Raw genomic sequence first — 20,605 nt, forward strand, 5'->3', positions numbered from 1 at the left:
ATATATATATAAATAAATAAAGATAGATAGATAGATAGATAGATAGATAAGATCTTGCTTTTTGCTTTTATTGTGCTAGTTTTAAAATGCCCAATGCAAATGATTATTCTACATAAATGTTGCATACCTTTGCTTTATGATACTTTATTTAAAATGAATTTCAGCATTTTCCTGTGTTCTCCTGCTAAGTATATATTAGATTTCACTTATGATACTGCAGAAAATTGCATAGGCACAGCAGTCATTTTGCTGAGATTATTATGAAAGAACAAGTATACACTTATTAAATTAATGTTTAGATCATGCTTGTAAAGTTCTATTTGAAGAGAATATTTGTAATGTGCAAGGCCATAAGGACTATTAATCTTCACTCTATGTTTATTTGCCTCCAATATATTTTTCAATTAACTGACTTCTATCTCCTAATTGTAAGAAGGAATAACAAGTGAATTAAAGGAAAAGCTTCTGCTGTTTTTAAAGAGGGTACATTAAGATGTGACTGGCTTTGTTGTGTATCATATTGGAAAACTCCAAGAAAAACATAAAATTTTGTAATAAATAAACAAAGAGAGAAACTATTAAGTACTGCACTTTTATCAAAGATCATTGCCATCTTTTGAAGCCCATATGAAACTGTATTGCTTCACATTCATTGTGACTTGTTAAACAGGGGTGTCTGCCTTTTTTTGCAGGCCTGGCCTGTTTTTGATCATGTCATTTAAACATGTATGTTTGCAGAACCTTTTGACACCAGTGAAATGTATTCTACCTTTAATTTTATCCTTTGTACATAAACCTGATAATCCATATAATCAGAGTTTCCCAACCAGGGTTCCTCCAGAAGTTGGTAGGGGTTCATTGAGCAATAAGTATTTTGCTACTCTCAGGTCACTTTAGGTGGCACTAATGATCTTATATGTATGAGTGACATTCTCCCCACTGGCCACTGCCAACTGATTAGTACACGAACATACTGTAAGCTGTGAATATAGGGTTCCCTGAAAATTGTAAAGCTATTTTAGGGGTTCTCAAGTAAAAAACGTTAAGGCTGTCTTACTAAATTCAAATTGGTGTTGAGGTTGCGGTACAGTAACTGCTTCCACAAACCTAATAAAACAAACCCACACTTGAGATGTTACATGTAGCATATCACCCACAGTTGTCTTTAGGTAACAAATGGTGGTGGTAGAGAGAGTTTGAGTAGTGCCTCCTGTCGAATGTTGAAATGCTGGTTTATTAAGAATCAGCACAGTGGTTGGGTGTTTTAGACATACCATTAATTATATAGCACAAGTACTTGTCGGATTTTACCCTAACCAAATGAACACCATTGTCAAGAGATATATTTTAAGGTCTCGTCTGAACTTACCTCTAAATCTAACCCCTAAGTTCAGCCTAACCCTACACTACAAGCTATTTAAAATATAATATTACACCTGTATTGATTACCATTTACCCAGATTACAATATTTCACAAAGGCTTTGATTAGTACTTGTTCAACATTCATCTGGACGCATTTGGCCTGATTTATTAAAGCTCTCCAAGGTTGGATAGGATACGCTTTCACCAGTGAACCTGGGTGATCCAGCAAACCTGGATTTCCTAAAAGCCATTTGCTATTTGTTAGCAAATGTTTTCAATCCTGGGCCCGGACCCGATCAATTACAGGTTTGCTGGATCACCCAGGTTCACTAATGAAAGTGTATCTTCTCCAGAATTGGAGAGCTTTAATAAATCAGGCCCATTCTGTATGAAATGTTTTTCATGATTCATCCGTGTAAAAAAGTAGAGTTCAGTAGTGAATCATCTTCATAGTTACAATCAAGTTCACTTAAATGTGGACTTTTACTTCCACTAAATATTATTACACGCAATTACACTAAAATGATATGGCATATTATTAGAAAAAGAATGCTACTCTTTAAATTCATCATTTACAAATCATTTCACCGAACATTATTTATCTACCTTTCGTTGGATTTTGGTATCCTGATTGGTAATGCACAAGTTGAATAGACAATAATAATTCAGTTTTATGGATAAATCTGTATAAATTTAAAAGACAAGTAATAAACAATACAAATAATACAAAAATAATATCCTAATAATCTTTTAGTATAAAGCAAATAATCATGTTTTAGTGGGAATCAAAATCCAAGCCAAAGCCAAAAACAAATCCAGTTGTTTCTTCCTATTTATTATTTTTTTTATTTTATACAAAACATCCAGATGTTGGTTCTGAGGAAAAAGGGTTGAACATAATTATCAATAGTAGGGACTAAATATTTAGTCTTTAAAAAAGACTTTTGGGTTTGAAGACTATACAATATGATTTTTTAGCACACTTGTAGTTTAAAGGATACAATTTTTATACACAAATTCACATCTAAGGAAGTTTTGCATGCTTTAATAAAACCTTCTAATCCCATAAAAGTGTGCATAATCCCACTGGCAGAGATGTTAGTCAATAATTAGATTCTCCAAGAACTTCATTACCAATGTGTCATTACATGTGGGTGGTGTTTTATAAAAAATGTGATCATTTCACAATTACATAATTTAGCTTTATCAAAATTCTGCAGAATAACATCTCGCAGAATGCAATTATCAGTGTAGTCACAACACTTTTATAGGTTAACACTTTTCCTGATGTATTAAAAATGAGTCATGTTGCCACTCAGGAAGATGAGACATGGTTTCATACTATAGAAGATTTTTTGTGTTCTTTTTGTTCTTCTTTCTTTGGAAACTATATATGCTACACATTGTTTCTAACTTTCTCATACAAATGGCGGTTTGGAATATGATATAGGCTAGGCACTGAAGGAATATGGCTACAGCTGCACGTTTGGTCTGTTGTCCTCTTATGTTCCATTATACAGTGTTGTCCCTTTGGTTCATACCTAAGAATGTTGTGTCTTTTTTGTTTCTATATTTATATTCTGAAAATCCTTCCAATATCAATAGAAATGCCAGGATTAAATAGCATTTTGAATTATATATACACAGTGGAGGCCAGGTGTGGCTCAGGAAGAAAGCCTATTAAATGGGAGAAGGTCCCCCATAGTTTAGGTCTGGTAGACCAGAACCAGGAGACTAATCTTCATGTTTTTTGGTCATGCTGGGAATGACATTGATTCCCGCCAGGGAAAACCCTGGGTTTGATTTGTTAGAGTTTTTTTTCGATAAATAAAAGTGGGCAAAGCGCCCTGAAATTGGAACAAACGTCTGAAATACCTCCTTGCAGCAGGTGAGTTGAAGGTAATCCCCCACATTATATATACACCAAATATACCAGTTTATGTATTCATTGTATATTAAATAATAGAGGAATAGTATGTGATACGTAAAATTGCTGCATTTAAATACATTTTATTTTTTAAAACCAACATTTCAATGTTATGGCAATGGCAATGTGATGGTTTAGGTTATCCTTCTTTATCTTGCTTTGGGCCTCAGTAACCATCCTAAAGATTTAGACCTTAAAGATAACAGGTCACCAATGAACATATATTATGAATCTCCAGTCTTTCATTGTTATGATAGTACAGCATTGTCTCACGGTGATTAATGCTTTTTTTTTTTATAATGTTCTTGTATTCTGTTGCAGAAGTACCTAACAGGGTGAGGCTGTAAGGTCATCAAATGTCTTGTAAGCTTGTGTTGATAACAGCGACTTTAAAAAAGCTGTCAGCAAAGGTTCAGCCAGGATTCCATAAAGTCTTCGTCAGTACTCTACATAAACTCTCTTTATAGCCTGTCCCTTTTTATGAAATTTTTGCTGTGAAGGAGTGAAGACAATTACAGCCATCCCTGAAAGGTCAGGCTACATTTTAAAGCAAGGAATCCAGATTCGTTCAAAGACCTTTTCTTAAAGATTTTGTCTAAAATACAATTTAACCCAAGAGTAAAATATCTAATGAAATGCTGCTTTCCAGAAAATAAGTGTCTTTGCCTCTTGCTGTGAGCAGAACAGGAAGCAAATCATCAAGCCACCTTGTAGGTGGAAAAGAGTAGACAGTTTTCAAGTTTCGTCCCATGACAACCATGACTCACTCCATAGATAGAGAGAAAAATTGAATGTAGCCACAAAAGGACTGAAGTTAGAAACTGTGTTACTTACAAATTACTAGGTAAAAATCACCCATGTCTGAGGACTGGTAAGTTGTTATATATAGCATGTTTGTTTCTGGGTGTAGATATGTTGTAGGTAGGGCCAGCAATAGTTCATTACTAATATATCAGAGAATAAATGTTTGCTATTGATTTGAGAAAGACATTTATCGATCCACTAAACTTTCACATTCTGTATTAATGCTGACATCACTGCTCCTAACTGACTCCATGAGTCAGAGGCACTACTGAGCATAGAATACTGATTTCAACTTGTAAGTCAGAGGAGACTAATGTTCAGCGAGCTCTTTCTGTTGGATTGCAAAGCAATGTTGGACTGTATGGGAGATGTTGTGCCTCCAGTGTTTTATGGATCTTTCTTCCCTGTTGGATATTCCTGAAGGTGCTCTCATGTGAGCCTCTTAGTGGACATCCATATAAGATGCCAAAACTACCCCCCCTGGCATTCCTAGGTTTGGAGGAGTGTTACAGTTAGACCTAGGGTTCCTAAAGCACTGAAATTGGAAATGTCATAATAGAGTTGTTATATAAACAACATTGTATTTATATTACATGAGGCTACATGTAATGGCACACACCAGTACGATACTCACATATAGAAATAATGCCCATATGATGTTTATGGCCACAGACATAGCTGAAATTACCACTAAGGAGTCTATCTATAAAGTAGTGGATCTGATATTCCCTGGCAGAGAACCCTCCAAATCCATGTGTTTCAATGGCAGTAATTGATCCACAGCCAGGAAATGTTTCAATGATTGTTAGTTTTGCTGCTTTATAAATACACCCCAAAGTCATATGCTTCTAATGAATAAATTGATTTTATTTGTGTCAACTTTTTAAATTAACATATTTGGCACATTAGGTCTGCTTTATATGGTTTCTACAGATATTAGCATGTGTTTTTTTTCTTTTTTTTGTAATGCTTTTGATGTCATTTGACAAATCCATGACTGGATGTTAAAGTTGTATCCCCATTAAACAAACAGGCATGGCCCTAAGTCTGGTAATTTTGGCATTTTTCTTTGGACATTATTCCTGTGTGATATTTGGGCCCCCTTCAGCTATTCAATGCTGAAATAGTAAAACTCGCTCACTTACTATTATTCAGGTATGCATGCGCGGGGAGCCGGGTAAAATTTCCCCCATAGTGACGTCATAAAGCCAGAACCTGCCCAATCTTACATCGCAGATCTAAGCCTGCAATGGGAGAGTGGGCAGGTTGTGTCCACCACCCTGAGCCTGTGATCTGACCCCGTTGGGGGGCACCACCAAAATTTTCTCAGAGGACCACAGTTGTTTACTGCTGGTTTAAAGAGGCACTTCAGCCACAGGTAAAGTGTATCCCATGGAAGATTAAAAAAATGCTGTAAATCTCTGCAATACATATACATTTCCCTACATTTCTTTAAAGCCCTAACTGTACAAAAAAATACCTGTTGCTGTTTCAAGAATGCATTTGGCTCAAAAGGCCTGTTGTGGGCTGACAACACACATCTATTTTATGAGTGGCGCCAGCATTGGCCAGTTTTATATTGCTAAACGTTTCACACTGTCCTACTTTTGAGCCTCTACAATTCAAAGCTTGTCATTCAGTAGCCCCAACTAAGAGAGCTAATAACTTTTCAGGATATAATACAGGAAGTGTGCAAAACTCACAAGACAGCTGCTGCATTTCTAATAAAGTCAACAAGTATATTTTCACTAATAGAACAGGCAAAACAAAACGCTTTCAATTGTTTAATAATTTACCAAAATATAGCAAATAAGAGAAGCAAGTGGTACATGCACTTTAATAATTCTGCATAGGGCAAATAGATGCAAGCCAAATCATCAAAAGGTTTTTTAGAACCTAATGCATGGATCTTTTTTTGAATTGAGATACCTTTTATCATTAGAGATACTGATGGAAGATTTTGCAGTAATGTATGATTAGTGTTTGTTCCTGTGCTTGCAATAATTTTCCAAGAAGGGGCCCTATGTCTGAAGGCTTTGAGTTAAAGTATAGTAGTAGCCAGTACTATCATGAAAAATGTTCCATACATAAGTACAAGTATAGTTATTAGGTTATCTGACCAAGCAATCCCTTCACCTTTGTTTTTAGGGCCTATGACTTCCTGCCAAAGGGTCTCAATTTCCATGTTACATTGCCCAGTGAAGCTGGGTGATCCAGCAAACTTGCAAAAGATTTCCTAAAGTAATTTGTTATTTGTTAGACTATTTGCAAACCAGATCCATTAAAGGTTTGCTGGATCACCCAGCTTCACTGATGAAATTTTATCTTCTCCAGGCTTGGAAAACTTTAATAAATCAGACACGCTGGGCCTACACTGAGAGCATACACTTTCATCAGTGAATCTGGGTGATCTAGCAAGCCTGGAATGGATTTCTTCAAAGTCATTTGCTATTTGCTAGTAAATGTTTTGAATCCTGGACCAGATGCATTACAGGTTTGCTGGATCACCCAGCTTCACTGATAAAAGTGTATCTTCACCAGCCCTTGGAGAGTTTTAATAAATCAGGTCCATTGTTTCTATCAAAGAAGTAGAACCTAAGTTCAGTCAGATTTTCCAGTTGGTTATCTTTTCTTAAATATTGCTGTGTTATAGTGATCACCTGTAATGCTGCAGCATTACTGACAGGTAAGTATAACACATTGCTTATAGAACTTTAGGTTATACTACAGTGAGGATGTGTTTTCTGTTTGCAAATAGGGTAGGTCTCCCTAAACTTTTATACTGCAATCATAACATGTTGATCCTTGGATAAAGAAGAGTTAACACTACCAGAGTTATTTTTACAGTAAGCTACAGTTTCCCGCTGCACAGCTGAAAAGATTTTTGACTCACCAATCAGCTTACTCTACCAAATGTGTGGGCAAACACACAGGCACTCCGCTAAACCCTGAAAAATTGCATTTCTACACTGTAATCCACCAGATAAGAGCCTTCATTTTCTTGATTAAATCCTCTGTGCTGTCAAGCAGAGGCTTGGAATTATACCTTCCTCCAAATGTTATTCTTAAATTGTAGCTATATTGTTTGTGCTTTTATTTTTCCAGATTGTCAGTTTGACCTAGATAATCTGATTGTCTTAATTTATAGCTCAATGTGAAAATACCTGCAAATGTCTTCTGATCTAATTTTACATTGTGATTGTTCTTGCCAATATATTTATTCCTAACTTGATACTGGTCAGGTATGAAGAAGTAGCAGGAAATGTAAAATTGGTCTTAATTGCTAGTTCAAATCTATCATTGGTTTTTATATATCCTGTTTACCATTGCTGACCATACAGAAAATGAATCAATATGTAAAGGGAAAAATACATTGACAGCATTATCTGCTTTTATCTCCGCTGAGTCATCAAACTGTTGGGATCAAATAGCTTTTGTTTAAGGGGTGGGAAGCTCTACTATATGATCAATGTCAATATGGACATAAAAGTAAATCTAGAAATATGGGTCCATTGCTTACTAATGCCAAGATCAAATTTCATGGCAAAGTTGGGTCTTTTTAAGTCATCCAACTAAAGCTTGATTAGTAATCTTACACCGCAGACAACCCACCTCGCAGTTCAAGAAACCATGAAGACTAATAATTATAAAAATATTACAAATATTTAGCTTGAGAAGAAACCTGCAAATAAGTATGTAAAGCAATTGATTTTTTCGTGTTTTCACCTGCATTATCTAATTTTACAAAATTGATCAATTGGAACGTATTAAAGTGGAACTGGTGTGAACTGGCCCACTGAAATAAATGGGGATTTCAAACAAGTGTGTTCAGAAAAAAATTGTCATACCATCTGAATGCCATAATGTTGCTTCTGCCACATGTAGGCATCATAGTAGGAAGAACGGAACATGAAAAAATTGTAACTGTGTAACTACTATAATCAGAAATAAATTCTAATGCAGCTAGCAACTGTTATACAATATGTATCACAGGAATTCAGTCTATCCAAATATTTTAATATGTACTATATATACATCAGTACCTGTGTGTTTTCCGCTAAGCATCCAATCATGAACTTATTCTTATCTATTGTCACCCAGTACTCAAAATCTGTGCCATATCCTCCTAAACTGATGTTCTGCTTTATAGATTTTGTACTAATCACCAGCTACCAGTACCAAACATATGTGTGTTAACCATTCAGCACACAGTATCCAGTGCATATGGCATAATATCACACATTCATTCCATGCACCATCACAAATATTACAGTGCCTCGTCTCGACTTGATATTGGTCCAGCAGTGATCTCTATTCTACCTTCCCACTTTCTGCTTGGACATTCCTTGCCTCTTCTCCCATGTCACCAGTACTATCTGGACAGCTCCTGAACTCCAAAACATCTCTACTAATAACCTGCTTCAAGTAAAGGTATTCCATTTTCAACCACATTGGTCCCAAATTCCCTAGTCAGTGTTCTTCTCACCACCTTTACAATCCAGGTTACCCTTGACTCTCTCCTCTTCCAATCTACTGTCTCAGAATAACCTGGACAAATTTTACTGGGGCCAATACCTGGTAGCTGAATTTAATCTATATTGCTCCTCTGTAAAAAACAAAACAAAACTATGTGTGATAGGCTTGTACACACCTTTGTTGGTTTTAATAAAAATGTTGTTCACTTATCTCCAACGTTTCTTAAGATGAAGTGTAGATTGCAGGTTGCAATCAAGGCGACAATTTTCCTTTTAAATCTTTGCATTTTTCATACAAGTGGGGTGATTCACACTAAAACGTACAATGATATCACTACTTTTTGAGTTATTGACCCAGAACAAATCTGAAGGTCAGAAAGAAGAAAAGAAGTAAGAACTTCAGATCTGTATGCTGCATTTATTACACTGGGGAACGCATTTTTGTTGAGTTAGATCTTACACTTGTTTTTTTACTAATTTTTGGGTGGTGAATCTAGAAATGACCCCAGTTTTTTGCTATCACATCCAGTTTTTACAATACAGGGTACCCTTCATTTTTGTCAAAAAACTTGATTGTACTGTTTATTTAAATGTATTTTGTTCATACAAAGGATTTAGTGTTACTGTTATGAAAATCGGGTAAGCGGTTTAGGTAAAAAATTACGCTTATAGCTTTTCCAGGAATGTTCAGTGCTAGGACAATCCTACAGGATGCTCCAACAATACTCAGCCATCATATGTAAATCCCATCTACCCTGATACCGTCCTTCCATGACCTTCAAATCTTGGTGGAATCTTTCACCTTGCTCATCACTGACTGCACCAAGGTTTTCAGGGAAGTTAGAAAGATGGCTATGCAGAAAATGCACCTTGATGCTCATATTGCAACCAAGAATTTTGCAGCTCTCCACGAGTTTCTGGGCAATTTCTGTGTAAATATTTGCTTGTGTGTTTCCAAGAAAGTTCTTGACAATGGCTTTGAACGATAACCAAGCATTCTTTTTGACTTCTGACATTGTCCTGATGAAATGTTCATCTTTGATGAGCTGCTGAATCTGTGGACCATCAAACACACCGGCCTTTATTTTTTCAAATGACAGGCTAGGAAATGCCAAAATGAGGTACATGAAACAGTCACCTTCAGTTGGCAAAGCTTTAACGAACTGCTTCATCAGACCCAGTTTCATGTGCGGAGGCCAGAATATAATCTATCTATCAACAAGTGTCTAATGTAGAATGTTTCGTTTCCAAACAGGACTTATACCAAGTTGGACTTATTCCAAAGCGGACTTATACCGAGGTACCACTGTAGCTAGATTTTTTATGTGCAGTGTATAGCTAGAAATGTGCAGTGTGTACCTGAGTAAATAGAGCAATGAGGGGCAGCTACTGTAAGTCCCTGCTGTGATTGTTCTTGAATGTATTTGTCTACATAAACTTCTCAAAGTTTTTATTATCTTGGGAAAGCTAATTTTACTGCAAAGAGCATTGACAATTAGGTTTTACTGTTTTAGAGAACTGGGTTTATTGTGTTAGTTGAGAATGAGTAGAGATGGACAGGTTAGCATTTATTTTTGTTTGTTTACTATGAACAACTTGTCTAAGTTAATGCTGAAAGTGCTGTTTATGATGTGATATTTGGTTATAGCCAGTTTAAACCCAGAACTCTGCCGTGACATCTTGCTGATTGTGCAGGACACCCTCACCTGAGGCAATCTATTCTAATCTAGACAGCAAAAGCAAAGCTGCTCTCCTCAATGAGTGAATAAAATAAAAAAGATATTGAACAATGGTTAATCTGTCTCTGTGTTAAGAGCCTACAAACTCCACATGTCCTGGCCGAAATTCAACCATGCTGCCCGTTTAGCCTTATGAGCGTACTGGTCAAATAAAAACTATGCAGCTGTGTAACTGACAAACTTTTTTTCAGTGTTTAAGTTTTGTAATTAACAAGCAAACATTTTCCATTTTTCTACTGTGAGGTTGTTCTGTGTCCTGTGAGGCAAGCCCTCATTTAACCTCTAGTGCCCGGGGATCGCGCACAGCAGGATTCCCACGGCTGCATTCATGAATGCAGCCGCGGTACCCCTGTCAGTGTGAGTCCCGTGGCTGTGCTCATCAATGAATGCAGCCGTGGGAATCATCACAGGATGATTCCCACGGCTGCATTCATTCATGATGAGCACAGCCGCAGGACTCCTGTGTTCTTGGATAGAGAATCTCTATCCAAGAACACATACTACAGGGCTGCAAGAGCTCCGCTCCCCTGATTGCTCTTGCAGGTCCAAAAAAATTTGATTGCGATGGACGAATTTACACAGGCCCGATTCGCTTAGAGATCGAATTTTAAAATTTCACTCATTTCGCTCATCCCTAGTTCAAGAAACTAACTCTTATTGTGTCTTCTACAATGTAGTCTTTTTCACTCAAATTTCTGTTTTAAAGCCCAGGATTATTTACATCTAATATAACAGCACTCCTGCACTGTGTGATTGACATAATGTATCTTGTAGCTAGGAGACGGTTTTCTAATTTTTTAATAGGTTTTAATCTGCAGTGTGTCAACATGATTGAGTTTACAAGAGAAAGTGGGCTAACCTTAATATATTTTTAGATTTCTTCAGTAGATGGAAAGAATAGCAAAATGTTTAAAGGAAAATCCAGCAATATGCTTTACATCAAGAAACCAAATAGAAATATCATTATTTTTATTGTATGTTTCAATTCTTGTTTGATTCTTAACAGGGCCATATATTTTATAAAGAACTTGTTCCTAGGGCAATGCCACATTGTAGTCATCAATTATCAAACAGCATGGTTGAAGATTAAAGACATGGAGTTTGTAAACAGGATGTTATTATTTACAGGTACCAAGACCAGCATGATTTATAACTAATGTGTGTGTTTGATTTGGTTAGGTCTTGATTTATGTTGATACATTTTCTATATTTATTGTTATTTAGATATGCAGTATCTTTGATTTTTCTTTCCTGAGTGTTCTGCTTATTAATTAATTTATTTCTCATTAAATAAATGTATTTTAACATTTCTGTTTTGTGACTACTGACATTTAAAGCTATATTTTGGACTCTCTACATTAGCTTAAAAACTGAGTGGTTTTTGTCAACCATCCCAATACAAATGACCAGCAAAATTATTGCTTTAAGGTTATCTAATTGAAATGTAGCTATAGTGTAGTATAGTGAGTCCATTTTGTTACTGCTACAGCATTTGTTGTTTCAAATGGCTTCTTAGATTTTGACACTCTCACATGTTCAGGCACCAAAACCAGCACTAATGTAAATACCAACTAAGGGCAAGTTGCATGTTAATTATGGTTCCAATTGCATGCTAAAATATTAGCATGAATCTGTCTGTTTAGTAACAAAAGCAACAGATTTAGTTCTACGTGCTTGTCCAAATAGGACAACTAAGATAAGATGCTAAGGAGCCGTGTTTAAACAGGTGCAGATATGCTTATTGTGTACAAATTATACAATTCTGTGCAGGTAATACATCTGTCCCTAACTTGTGTTACAAAATAGAAGATAACATATTAGCTATTGAGAAGTTTAAAGTGGAAACTAAACCTTTTTCAAAAAACTTGCTATCAGGCAGGTCCTTTATTGCGAAAGAGACAGGCCAATGTCCCTTGTGCAAAAATGTACCCTTATCTTACCTGCAATTTTTTAAATACACTCCCTGTTCCATCTTGGGCACTGCCATGTTCTTGTTTTCCTGGTTTCTATCATCATCCAGCTTAATTGGCTGGGTCAGGATGAAGTAATTCCTGCACAGGCGCAAACAGCACTTTTTTTAACTTTGCATTTTTAACTTTGCATGACAAGAGAAAACAGCTATTAGCAAGGTAAGTATGTTTTATTCCAGAGGAGACATCACCTTATTCTTCAATAAAGTGCTGCCTAATCACAAATTTTGGTTCTGCTTTAAGGCGGTATGGCTAAGCACCCCTCTTCTTTCCCAAAAATTGTGGGTATTTTTTTGTTGTATTTATGCAATGGGGTGGATTTAGGAGTTTAAAACATTTCACTTAGCAAAGGGGTTTATCACTCAGCAATAAATACTTCATTTAATTAGTAAACAATACCCAATTGTGTTCAAAGAGATGTTAAAAAATACCTTGTTTTTGCTTGCATTTGTTTAAATGGCTGAATTTAGCAGAAGTTCACTTAATTTACTAAACCAATTGAATTAACCTTTTCAGAGGGTTTTGCAAGGGAGCTGCTTGGATCTTTTAGTAAATCAACCCCAATGTGTTCTAACAATGCGGTCCAGTGCTTGTGAATTTAAATGTTACATTTTATATTTCTTTGGTATACTTTTCTCTAGATAATCTTTGGAGTGACCAGAATCTTGAAGCTGATCCTGACCTTCCCCCAGGATGGAGAACAATCCGAGACTCTTCTGGCACCTATTATTGGCATGTGCCTACAGGAACTACTCAGTGGCAGCACCCAATGTACAATTCAGGAATATCTCACAGTCTAAATAGTATTCAGGAAAAGGTATACAGCCGTATATTGCTTTTCAGTGCCATCCTAACAATGTTTTTGATACAGGACTCTCAATGCTGATAATTAGCTTTTTATAATAAAGGGTTAGTCTGCTTAATTGCAATACCCTATAGCAGACTTATACTCTTCAAGCTTACTTGTCCTCTATTACAAGCAAGAATACTACTACTACAGTAAATTACTGTAATTGTACCAAAAATATTATTATTATGAGTGACTGAGCAATCACTCTCTCTTCCTGTTCTTCACTTGGTATTGCAAGATTTTTTTTCCCCTAATGGGTAGTCCACTGACTGTTACATCACTTTTAGGAACTGCCAACATTTGACCTCAATCAGGAGCCTTAGACATCACCCTAACTGCTATGCCAACACATAACCAAGGTACTTTTGCAATGTGAATAGCACATGCACAGGATATAGATGTCTGAAGTTGGTAAGGGTGTAGGTGACATACCGTTCTATTCAAACACTGTTTCCAGTGCAACCTACGGCAACTTCAGGACTTAAAGAGTGGTTTTAGGTAAAAAGTCAGTGCAAAAATGGATAGCATTTTTCACAGACATTTCTTCTATATAACATGATTTGGGTAACATATGATAAAGGTAAAAGCTTTTGTTTTACAGGTCCTCTTTATATATTTTACAGGTCCTCTTCGGAAATAATATAAAATAAAAAAACATAAAACAGGGCTAGTGGGTTATCACTGAGAGACATTATAAGGGATAAGCTACTATTGCTGCTCTATTTACAGCAGATATGCAGATCGAGGGACTGCACATCAGGCTGATCTTTAAAGGTTATGGCAAGCTGATCACAATATCTTTATTGTGTAAGTGTCTAAACTCTCTTTTTATGATTATATCCAATATGCCAAGCAAAGGAGATGTTAGAGCAGTGGGTTTTACTTGGGGGATCCATACTCCTTAGGAATATTGAAACCAAGCCCTGTGTCAGAACATCGGGACGAGAATACAATATTTCACTGTACTGTGCAGATCGCCTTTTTTTAACATTCTCAAACTTGCATTAGCAAAATATAATGAAAAAAATATAATACAACATATAAAACAGTTACATTTTCTTGTTATGCACAGAAAGTCCTCAGGACTTCAGTGAGTGATGTTTCTTCTGCTCGGCCCTTTCCTGGAACAGCATCTACATCTGGCAGAAGGTAAGGAAAAATTTTAAACTTTTAGAAGTTGGTGATGTATCATATGCGTATTTCTGCTCTTATGTCTTGACATTGTAAAGAGTAGGTGATTTTTTTTGTATTGCAATAATACAATGTCAGGGATGTATACAGGCTTATATATTTTTTTCTTCTTGATAGGCTTTCACTGCCATGGCATGATGATGATTTATTCCACAGTATTAATGATCCAAGTTGTAAGGTAAAATCGCTATACCTTGTGTTCTTGTAGCAAAGGACCTGGTATGTGTTATATAGTGTACTATGTCTTTACTTCCTGAAATCTTTGTTAAAAATTCTCCCTGTCAGGGTTATATTTAAAGAGTAACTAAACCACAATACAAAAAGGTTTTATATTGCAATTTACCAGTCCTTAGATGTAGTGTCTTTAGTTTTTTGTTTCCATGGTGGTTCTCTTAATTTTCACCTGGTAATCGTGCAGATTATACTTCCTATTTTAGGGTGGCTATCCTAACTCATCCACTGGATCTATGGAGAAATCTGTTTTTTCTTAAAACAGTTTTTTTAAAACATTCTTAAGCTGACATGTATGTTTCTCAATTACGTGGAGAACAACATATTTAGTTTAAAAAAACAAGCCTAAAAATGCAGATAGAAATATTTCTGTTTTTCAGTTTAGCTGACAAGAAGTGAGCTTCAAATTGATCAAGTGATATTTTTTAAAGCCCTATGGAAACTAAAGGATGACTCCAAGATGAGCCAAGATGGCGCAAAAGTCCCTACATTTTTTGAAAAAAAAAAAACCCAAAAAACTACCTCATTGCTAACAGCTGGACCTATGGTCTTTTAAAAGATGGTATAAGCTTAAAAGAATTAAAATTAATAATTAACAAAATACTTCTATCAAATTTTGTGAATTTGCCTTCTTGTTATAACTTTCTTTGACAGAATAAATAAACATCTGCAATTTGATAAAGTCTTCAAACCAAATTGCTTGCATGATCTTCTAGAATTTTTTTTTCATTATCTATAAAGATCCTAAAAAGATACTGAACAGTTACCAGAAGCTTAATAAAGTCAAGGAGCCATATATATCATATGCCATTAATGTGGCAATCCAGGCAAAACCATTTTTTAATACATCAATTTTTATTTGAGGATGTAAAATATAAAGGAACACAATTACAAAAAGGTAAATTAATTAATGTGTTTAAGTGTGAACAAATAGCACAAGCACATACCAAACTGAGAAAAGATAAATAATGAAATACAATGGTTTAGTTTCGACAACAGAATCCATGAGTATAGTGGGTCATTAAATAACAGTCTAAACGTACCAGGAGATCATTAAAAAAGAATTAACAATATTCTACTTGGTGAGAGACAGTAGGGTATCAATAAATGCTCCTACACCACAAAGACAATCTGACAGCTCATTGTTCTTTATTTAAAAGGGTCACTATGCAGAAATAATGGAAAGGAGGCTTCTACTGCTACTGGTGATACAGGCGTCGTAAAATTAAGAGTTTTAAAAATAGCCCATTCTGGAGAATCTAAGCACATAATTGGCTACCGGACTCCAAAATCTTTCTGCCCAATCAAAACAATTTTTACATTTGGATAGCATGGGGGGCTGTTAGAAGCTTAATTATTTTTAGGGAGTCACTCTTACTTTATATTCTGGTGCACGTAATTTCAGAATAATCTCCCTATAGGGAAATCTTTACTAAAAATCCTAAACTAAACCTTAAAATCATTGAGTTAAGCACCTGGGGGATGATGGTTCTGCTTGGAGTAGTTAGGAGAATATAGTTGAGACTGTGGGTTTTAAATAATTCATAAACTTGTGTTATATGCTTTCTGATTAGGGATCTTTGCTTTGTTCCCTCTTTACTTTTTAAACTGTAATGCCATTCTCTCTGATATTTTTTTCACTATTGTAAACATTAGTGCATTCTTAAAGCTGCTTACATACTGTCTTCATTTTATCTAAATGAGGAATAAACAGGCCAATATACAGCCCTGGACTTTTCCAGGCTTGCAGAGGAAAGTAAAAAAACTTGTTTGCCTGCTTTCTCTAATCCCAGGCAAACAAGTTTATTAGCATACAGTACATAACACGTGGATACCAGTAGCACCTGTGCACTTCCTTACTCGCTACCTGGAATTGAGCTAGGGGGAAAGTCTGGCAATTCTTGCATTACCTGTGTGCAGCAATGCACTACCACTTCTGCTGCACTACTAAATAGTACTGAAGCTGAACCTATCAATAAAAGTACCAACATTAATCCAGCCTTATGAAGAAGAAGAACATATATACTTAGTGTACATTCTAAACAGCCCATGTCCAAAGACTTCTCTAAAGTCCTTTGCAATTCTGTTGCCAGTCCCCAACGTGCTTACAGAGTAACCACCCATTATTTGTATTAGGGCTTTTAGAATATTTGAATCTGTTTTATTGACTATAATAATCATATAAAGTTTCATATACATAAAAATATATGTATTTAATTATATTTGGTTTTGATTTTGGTTTTATCAGAGTTTTGCAGTGCATTGCCTGGGCTGGGTGGAAATACCTGAAGAAGATCTAGCACCTGGAAAGAGCAGCATTACTGTTAACAATTGTATTCAACAGCTGGCCCATACTAAATGTGACAGTAGTGACACTTCCTCAAATGAAGTGAGTTTCTATTTTAGACTATAATACATTAGTGCTGAAGTTATTATATGTTATATGAGCTCTATTGTCTTCTGAAGCTAGGAACCCCCGGATGTTTTTTTCCCAGAAAGGTATTGTGGAGACATTAGTAAAAGTCCATTACTTTAGTTCAAAATGTGGTACACCAATCAAGGAAGCTAATCAAAGAAATCAATGAACTCCGAATGTCACCAATAACAGAGAACAACTGTGATTATTATATTGTGAGTTCCCTGTAAAATACTACATCTAGCATCCAGATAGCACCTCTAAGGTTTGCCGGTAGTAAATATCGTGAACCATATGCTCTGTAATTTCCAATTTGCTCCTGTTAAAATAGACAACAACGAGCATGAATAAAGTGTGTTTGAGGATCCAAAGTCACTACCTTAATAGCAAAGCAGTAAAGTAGATTGGGCGCTACAGTCTGGATAAAAATTTAAAACGTAGTCTGAAGGCTTAATCCAAATTTTTTGTCTGAAGAATACTTTTAGCAGCACATAGTTACTTGACAGTTGACACAAGGAAAAAGGGTATACATGGTCTGAGCTATTTATGATTTCATCAATAAAGGCTCAATGTGTAGAAGGGCCCATTGCATTGCTGGCCTGAGTTAGTAGTTGGTCAACAGCAATGGCCTGCCAATTCTGTAACCATTTTAGGTGCCATAAGCAGCCAGCCATTCAATGTTGCACTGCTGTCCTTTGTAACTACTTGAATACCCGCAGCCATGAATTATAACGTTAAGGGTACTGAGCTATCGTGGTTGGAAAAGTTGTTGGCTAAGACAGTAGTCATCCTAGTGACTTTTATTCTTATATGGCAACGTGTAGGCCTCAAACAATTGTTTTTCTACCTTCCAATCTGATCACCGCTTCATCTTCTGTTCTGTAAACACGTTTTGGTTTATGTACTGCATATTTACATTTTATATACGCCTCTAAAATATCAGCAAAAGGTCTACCGGTATTATTCACTAGTTTTTTCTTCCAAGTAACACTATTCAAGGTTCTTAGCCGTCGCATTTGGCTTATAAACAAAAGTTGAAAATTGTAAAATTTTTAGTTCCAAATTACTTAGAATTTTTGACAAATAACAAATGGCAGCTTTTTGATATTGATATTTACTTTAATAATGCCTTATGTACAATAAGCTACACATGTTCATTAATAATGTATGCACGTTTCAACAATTCATTTGTATTTTAGGGGGAAAATATGGTGATGATTTTAAAAAAAGATACAATGAGCTTGGTGGATCCACTAGATCACAGTCTGATACACTCGCAGCCTGTCATCAACATTCGAGTCTGGGGTGTTGGCTGCAATAATGGAAGGTACTATACATATTTGTTGGTGTGAATAGTAATTGCCCTTCCCTTAAGTTGTCAGAACCGTTAGAAAATAAGGTTCAGTAGACATGGGCCCTGAAATACAACTAAATTCAGATTGTATATGTAGTTTAAAGTTATAGTTTCTGTAGGGCTTGCTGGTTTCTTTGCTGTCTGTGCCTCCAGTGTAATGAACTTCTAAGATCTAACTTATTCCTGAGATTGCATAAGGTTTTAGGAAGATAGATGAACATATGTGCAGACATCTCTAGACAGCTTCAAGAATCCAATATAATACAATTTAAAATCTTTTAAATACACTAAAACTTTTCAGAATAAAAAACCCAAAGGAAATACTTTTTTGGTCAGCCACGTTTACCATTTTTTAGCTGTTCTTAGCAATATTTTCATTGGTTCCTTTATACAGCAGCAGAAACTTACCAAATACCTGCAGAAGTTTACTTAAAGTACCTTTGAAAGTTGGTCAGCACCCTTTAAAAGGGTATGAAATATTTTTAAGCCATCCTTTTTGTTTTCAAATAGGTAAAGCATAGCTACTAAAATGTATTGATTACAAAGTTTGTAGTTTTCTTAAACTTTAAAATTAATTTTTAAGATTATTTGAACATGCATAAACATTGTCATAGGTACTGCTTAAAGCCCCTTGTTATAATACCATCAACAGGTTCAAATGCAATGTAAACAACCCTTACCTTTGACCAATATGGAGGTTGTGTGGAAGTCAGGATCCAACTTTGAAGATCGTATTCCAAGACTTCATTAGGGCACAAGAAGAAAAATAGACATATGTGCATTTGTATTTCTTGTAAGGTTTATTTGCTGAAACTTTAAACTATAGAAAGATTATTTTAACATACATAAATACTGTCAAAGGTACCTGTTAAAGCACACTGACCAGTTGTTTGGTACCTCTGCAGTACCCCATTTTCTCCAAAATCCAAATGCAGGATGTTCTCCAAAGTAATCATTTGAAATTAAAAATTCCTAATAACTGCAAAACTTTTATCATTTTAGTAATAATGAAAAAGAGCACGGATGCCAAATTATAACATCTGATGATGACTGATGAAAGATTATTATTTGTTTGGAAACAGGTCAATTGCAATAACATTGCTCAAACATTAAATATAAGATTTTATGCTCCCAATTAATTCCAAAAGGTATTGAAGTGACAGAGAAGAATTATGATCCTGTTTACCAGTCCAAACTAGTAAATAAGGTTTGGCAAGAATCCACTTTCTTTGCCAAATGTACATGTTGAAAATTAAATTAGTGGCAACATCAATGTTTCAGGAGTTTTTCCTTATTTTTTGCTTTAAAATGTTTCTAATGTGTATAAAATAAAAGTGTATAAGATTTAGATACTGATGTTGCAGTTTTATTTTTCTAAATATTTTTTTTTTCTTTAATTTCTTACAATAAAGTGATATAATTAATCAATTTTTTCACTAGCCATTCCTCCAATGATAAACACCAGAATATAAAACAGTCAAAGTGCTAGTTCTTATGATATATTGGGTCTGAACAATTTAAACTATCCAAAACTGGAAATGATAGACTATCTTGGGTGAACACAGATGATCCAGCAAACCCAAATGGATTTAGTCCAGAATTGAAAACATTTTTCCAAATAATAGCAAATGATTTTAGGAAATCCAATCCAGGTTTGCTGAATTACCCATGTTCACCTATGATAGTCTAACTTCTCCAGTCTTTGAGAGATTCAGTAAATCCACCTCACTGTGATTTATTAAAGTCAGGAGAGGATACACTTACATCAGTGAACCTGGGTGATCCAGCTCACCTGGAATAAATTTCCTAAAAGTAATTAGGTATTTGTTAGCAAATGTTTTCAATCCTGAACCATATCCATTCCAGGTTTGCTGGATCACCCAGGTTTATTTATGAAAGTGTATCTTCTCCAGCCTTGGTGAACTTTTATAAATCCAACCCATTGTATGTAGTTTAACAAATTTTGTTAAAAAACATAAAAGCTTTTAAACATCTGTGGCTGTGGCGGGTCAATGCACTAGGTAATGCAGAACCATCAGCTGTTAGTAAATTGATCAGCTTCGGGGCTTGTGATTCTAATTAAAAAAACTGTATACCGCAATGCCCATGCATTCTGGTTACACTGGAAAACCTGTAATTCTTAATATTATCTGTGGCATCATCAGAATTTCTTGTAGAACTGCTAAATTAATTTTTTGGAATCTGTGGACACCCTTGGCTGATCATTCTACAGTTGTATAAAATAACTTTAAACCTTCATTAAAACCAAAATAATGCCAAAATTG

The 20,605-nt window shown here is 35.4% G+C and overlaps 1 protein-coding gene across 1 annotated transcript in view; it reads left to right on the forward strand.

Annotated features, from left to right (window-relative positions):
* APBB3 (amyloid beta precursor protein binding family B member 3) overlaps nt 1–20,605 on the forward strand; it is a 52,016-nt gene that overhangs the window by 11,026 nt on the left and 20,385 nt on the right. The window contains exons 2-6 of the mRNA XM_072400695.1: nt 12,920–13,095; nt 14,201–14,277; nt 14,437–14,497; nt 16,799–16,939; nt 18,166–18,293. Coding sequence (XP_072256796.1) covers nt 12,920–13,095; nt 14,201–14,277; nt 14,437–14,497; nt 16,799–16,939; nt 18,166–18,293 — 583 coding nt within the window. The remainder of the gene's footprint in view (nt 1–12,919; nt 13,096–14,200; nt 14,278–14,436; nt 14,498–16,798; nt 16,940–18,165; nt 18,294–20,605) is intronic.

The sequence above is a fragment of the Pyxicephalus adspersus genome, chromosome 2 (assembly GCF_032062135.1).
Source record: "Pyxicephalus adspersus chromosome 2, UCB_Pads_2.0, whole genome shotgun sequence".
Lineage (NCBI taxonomy): Eukaryota > Metazoa > Chordata > Amphibia > Anura > Pyxicephalidae > Pyxicephalus > Pyxicephalus adspersus.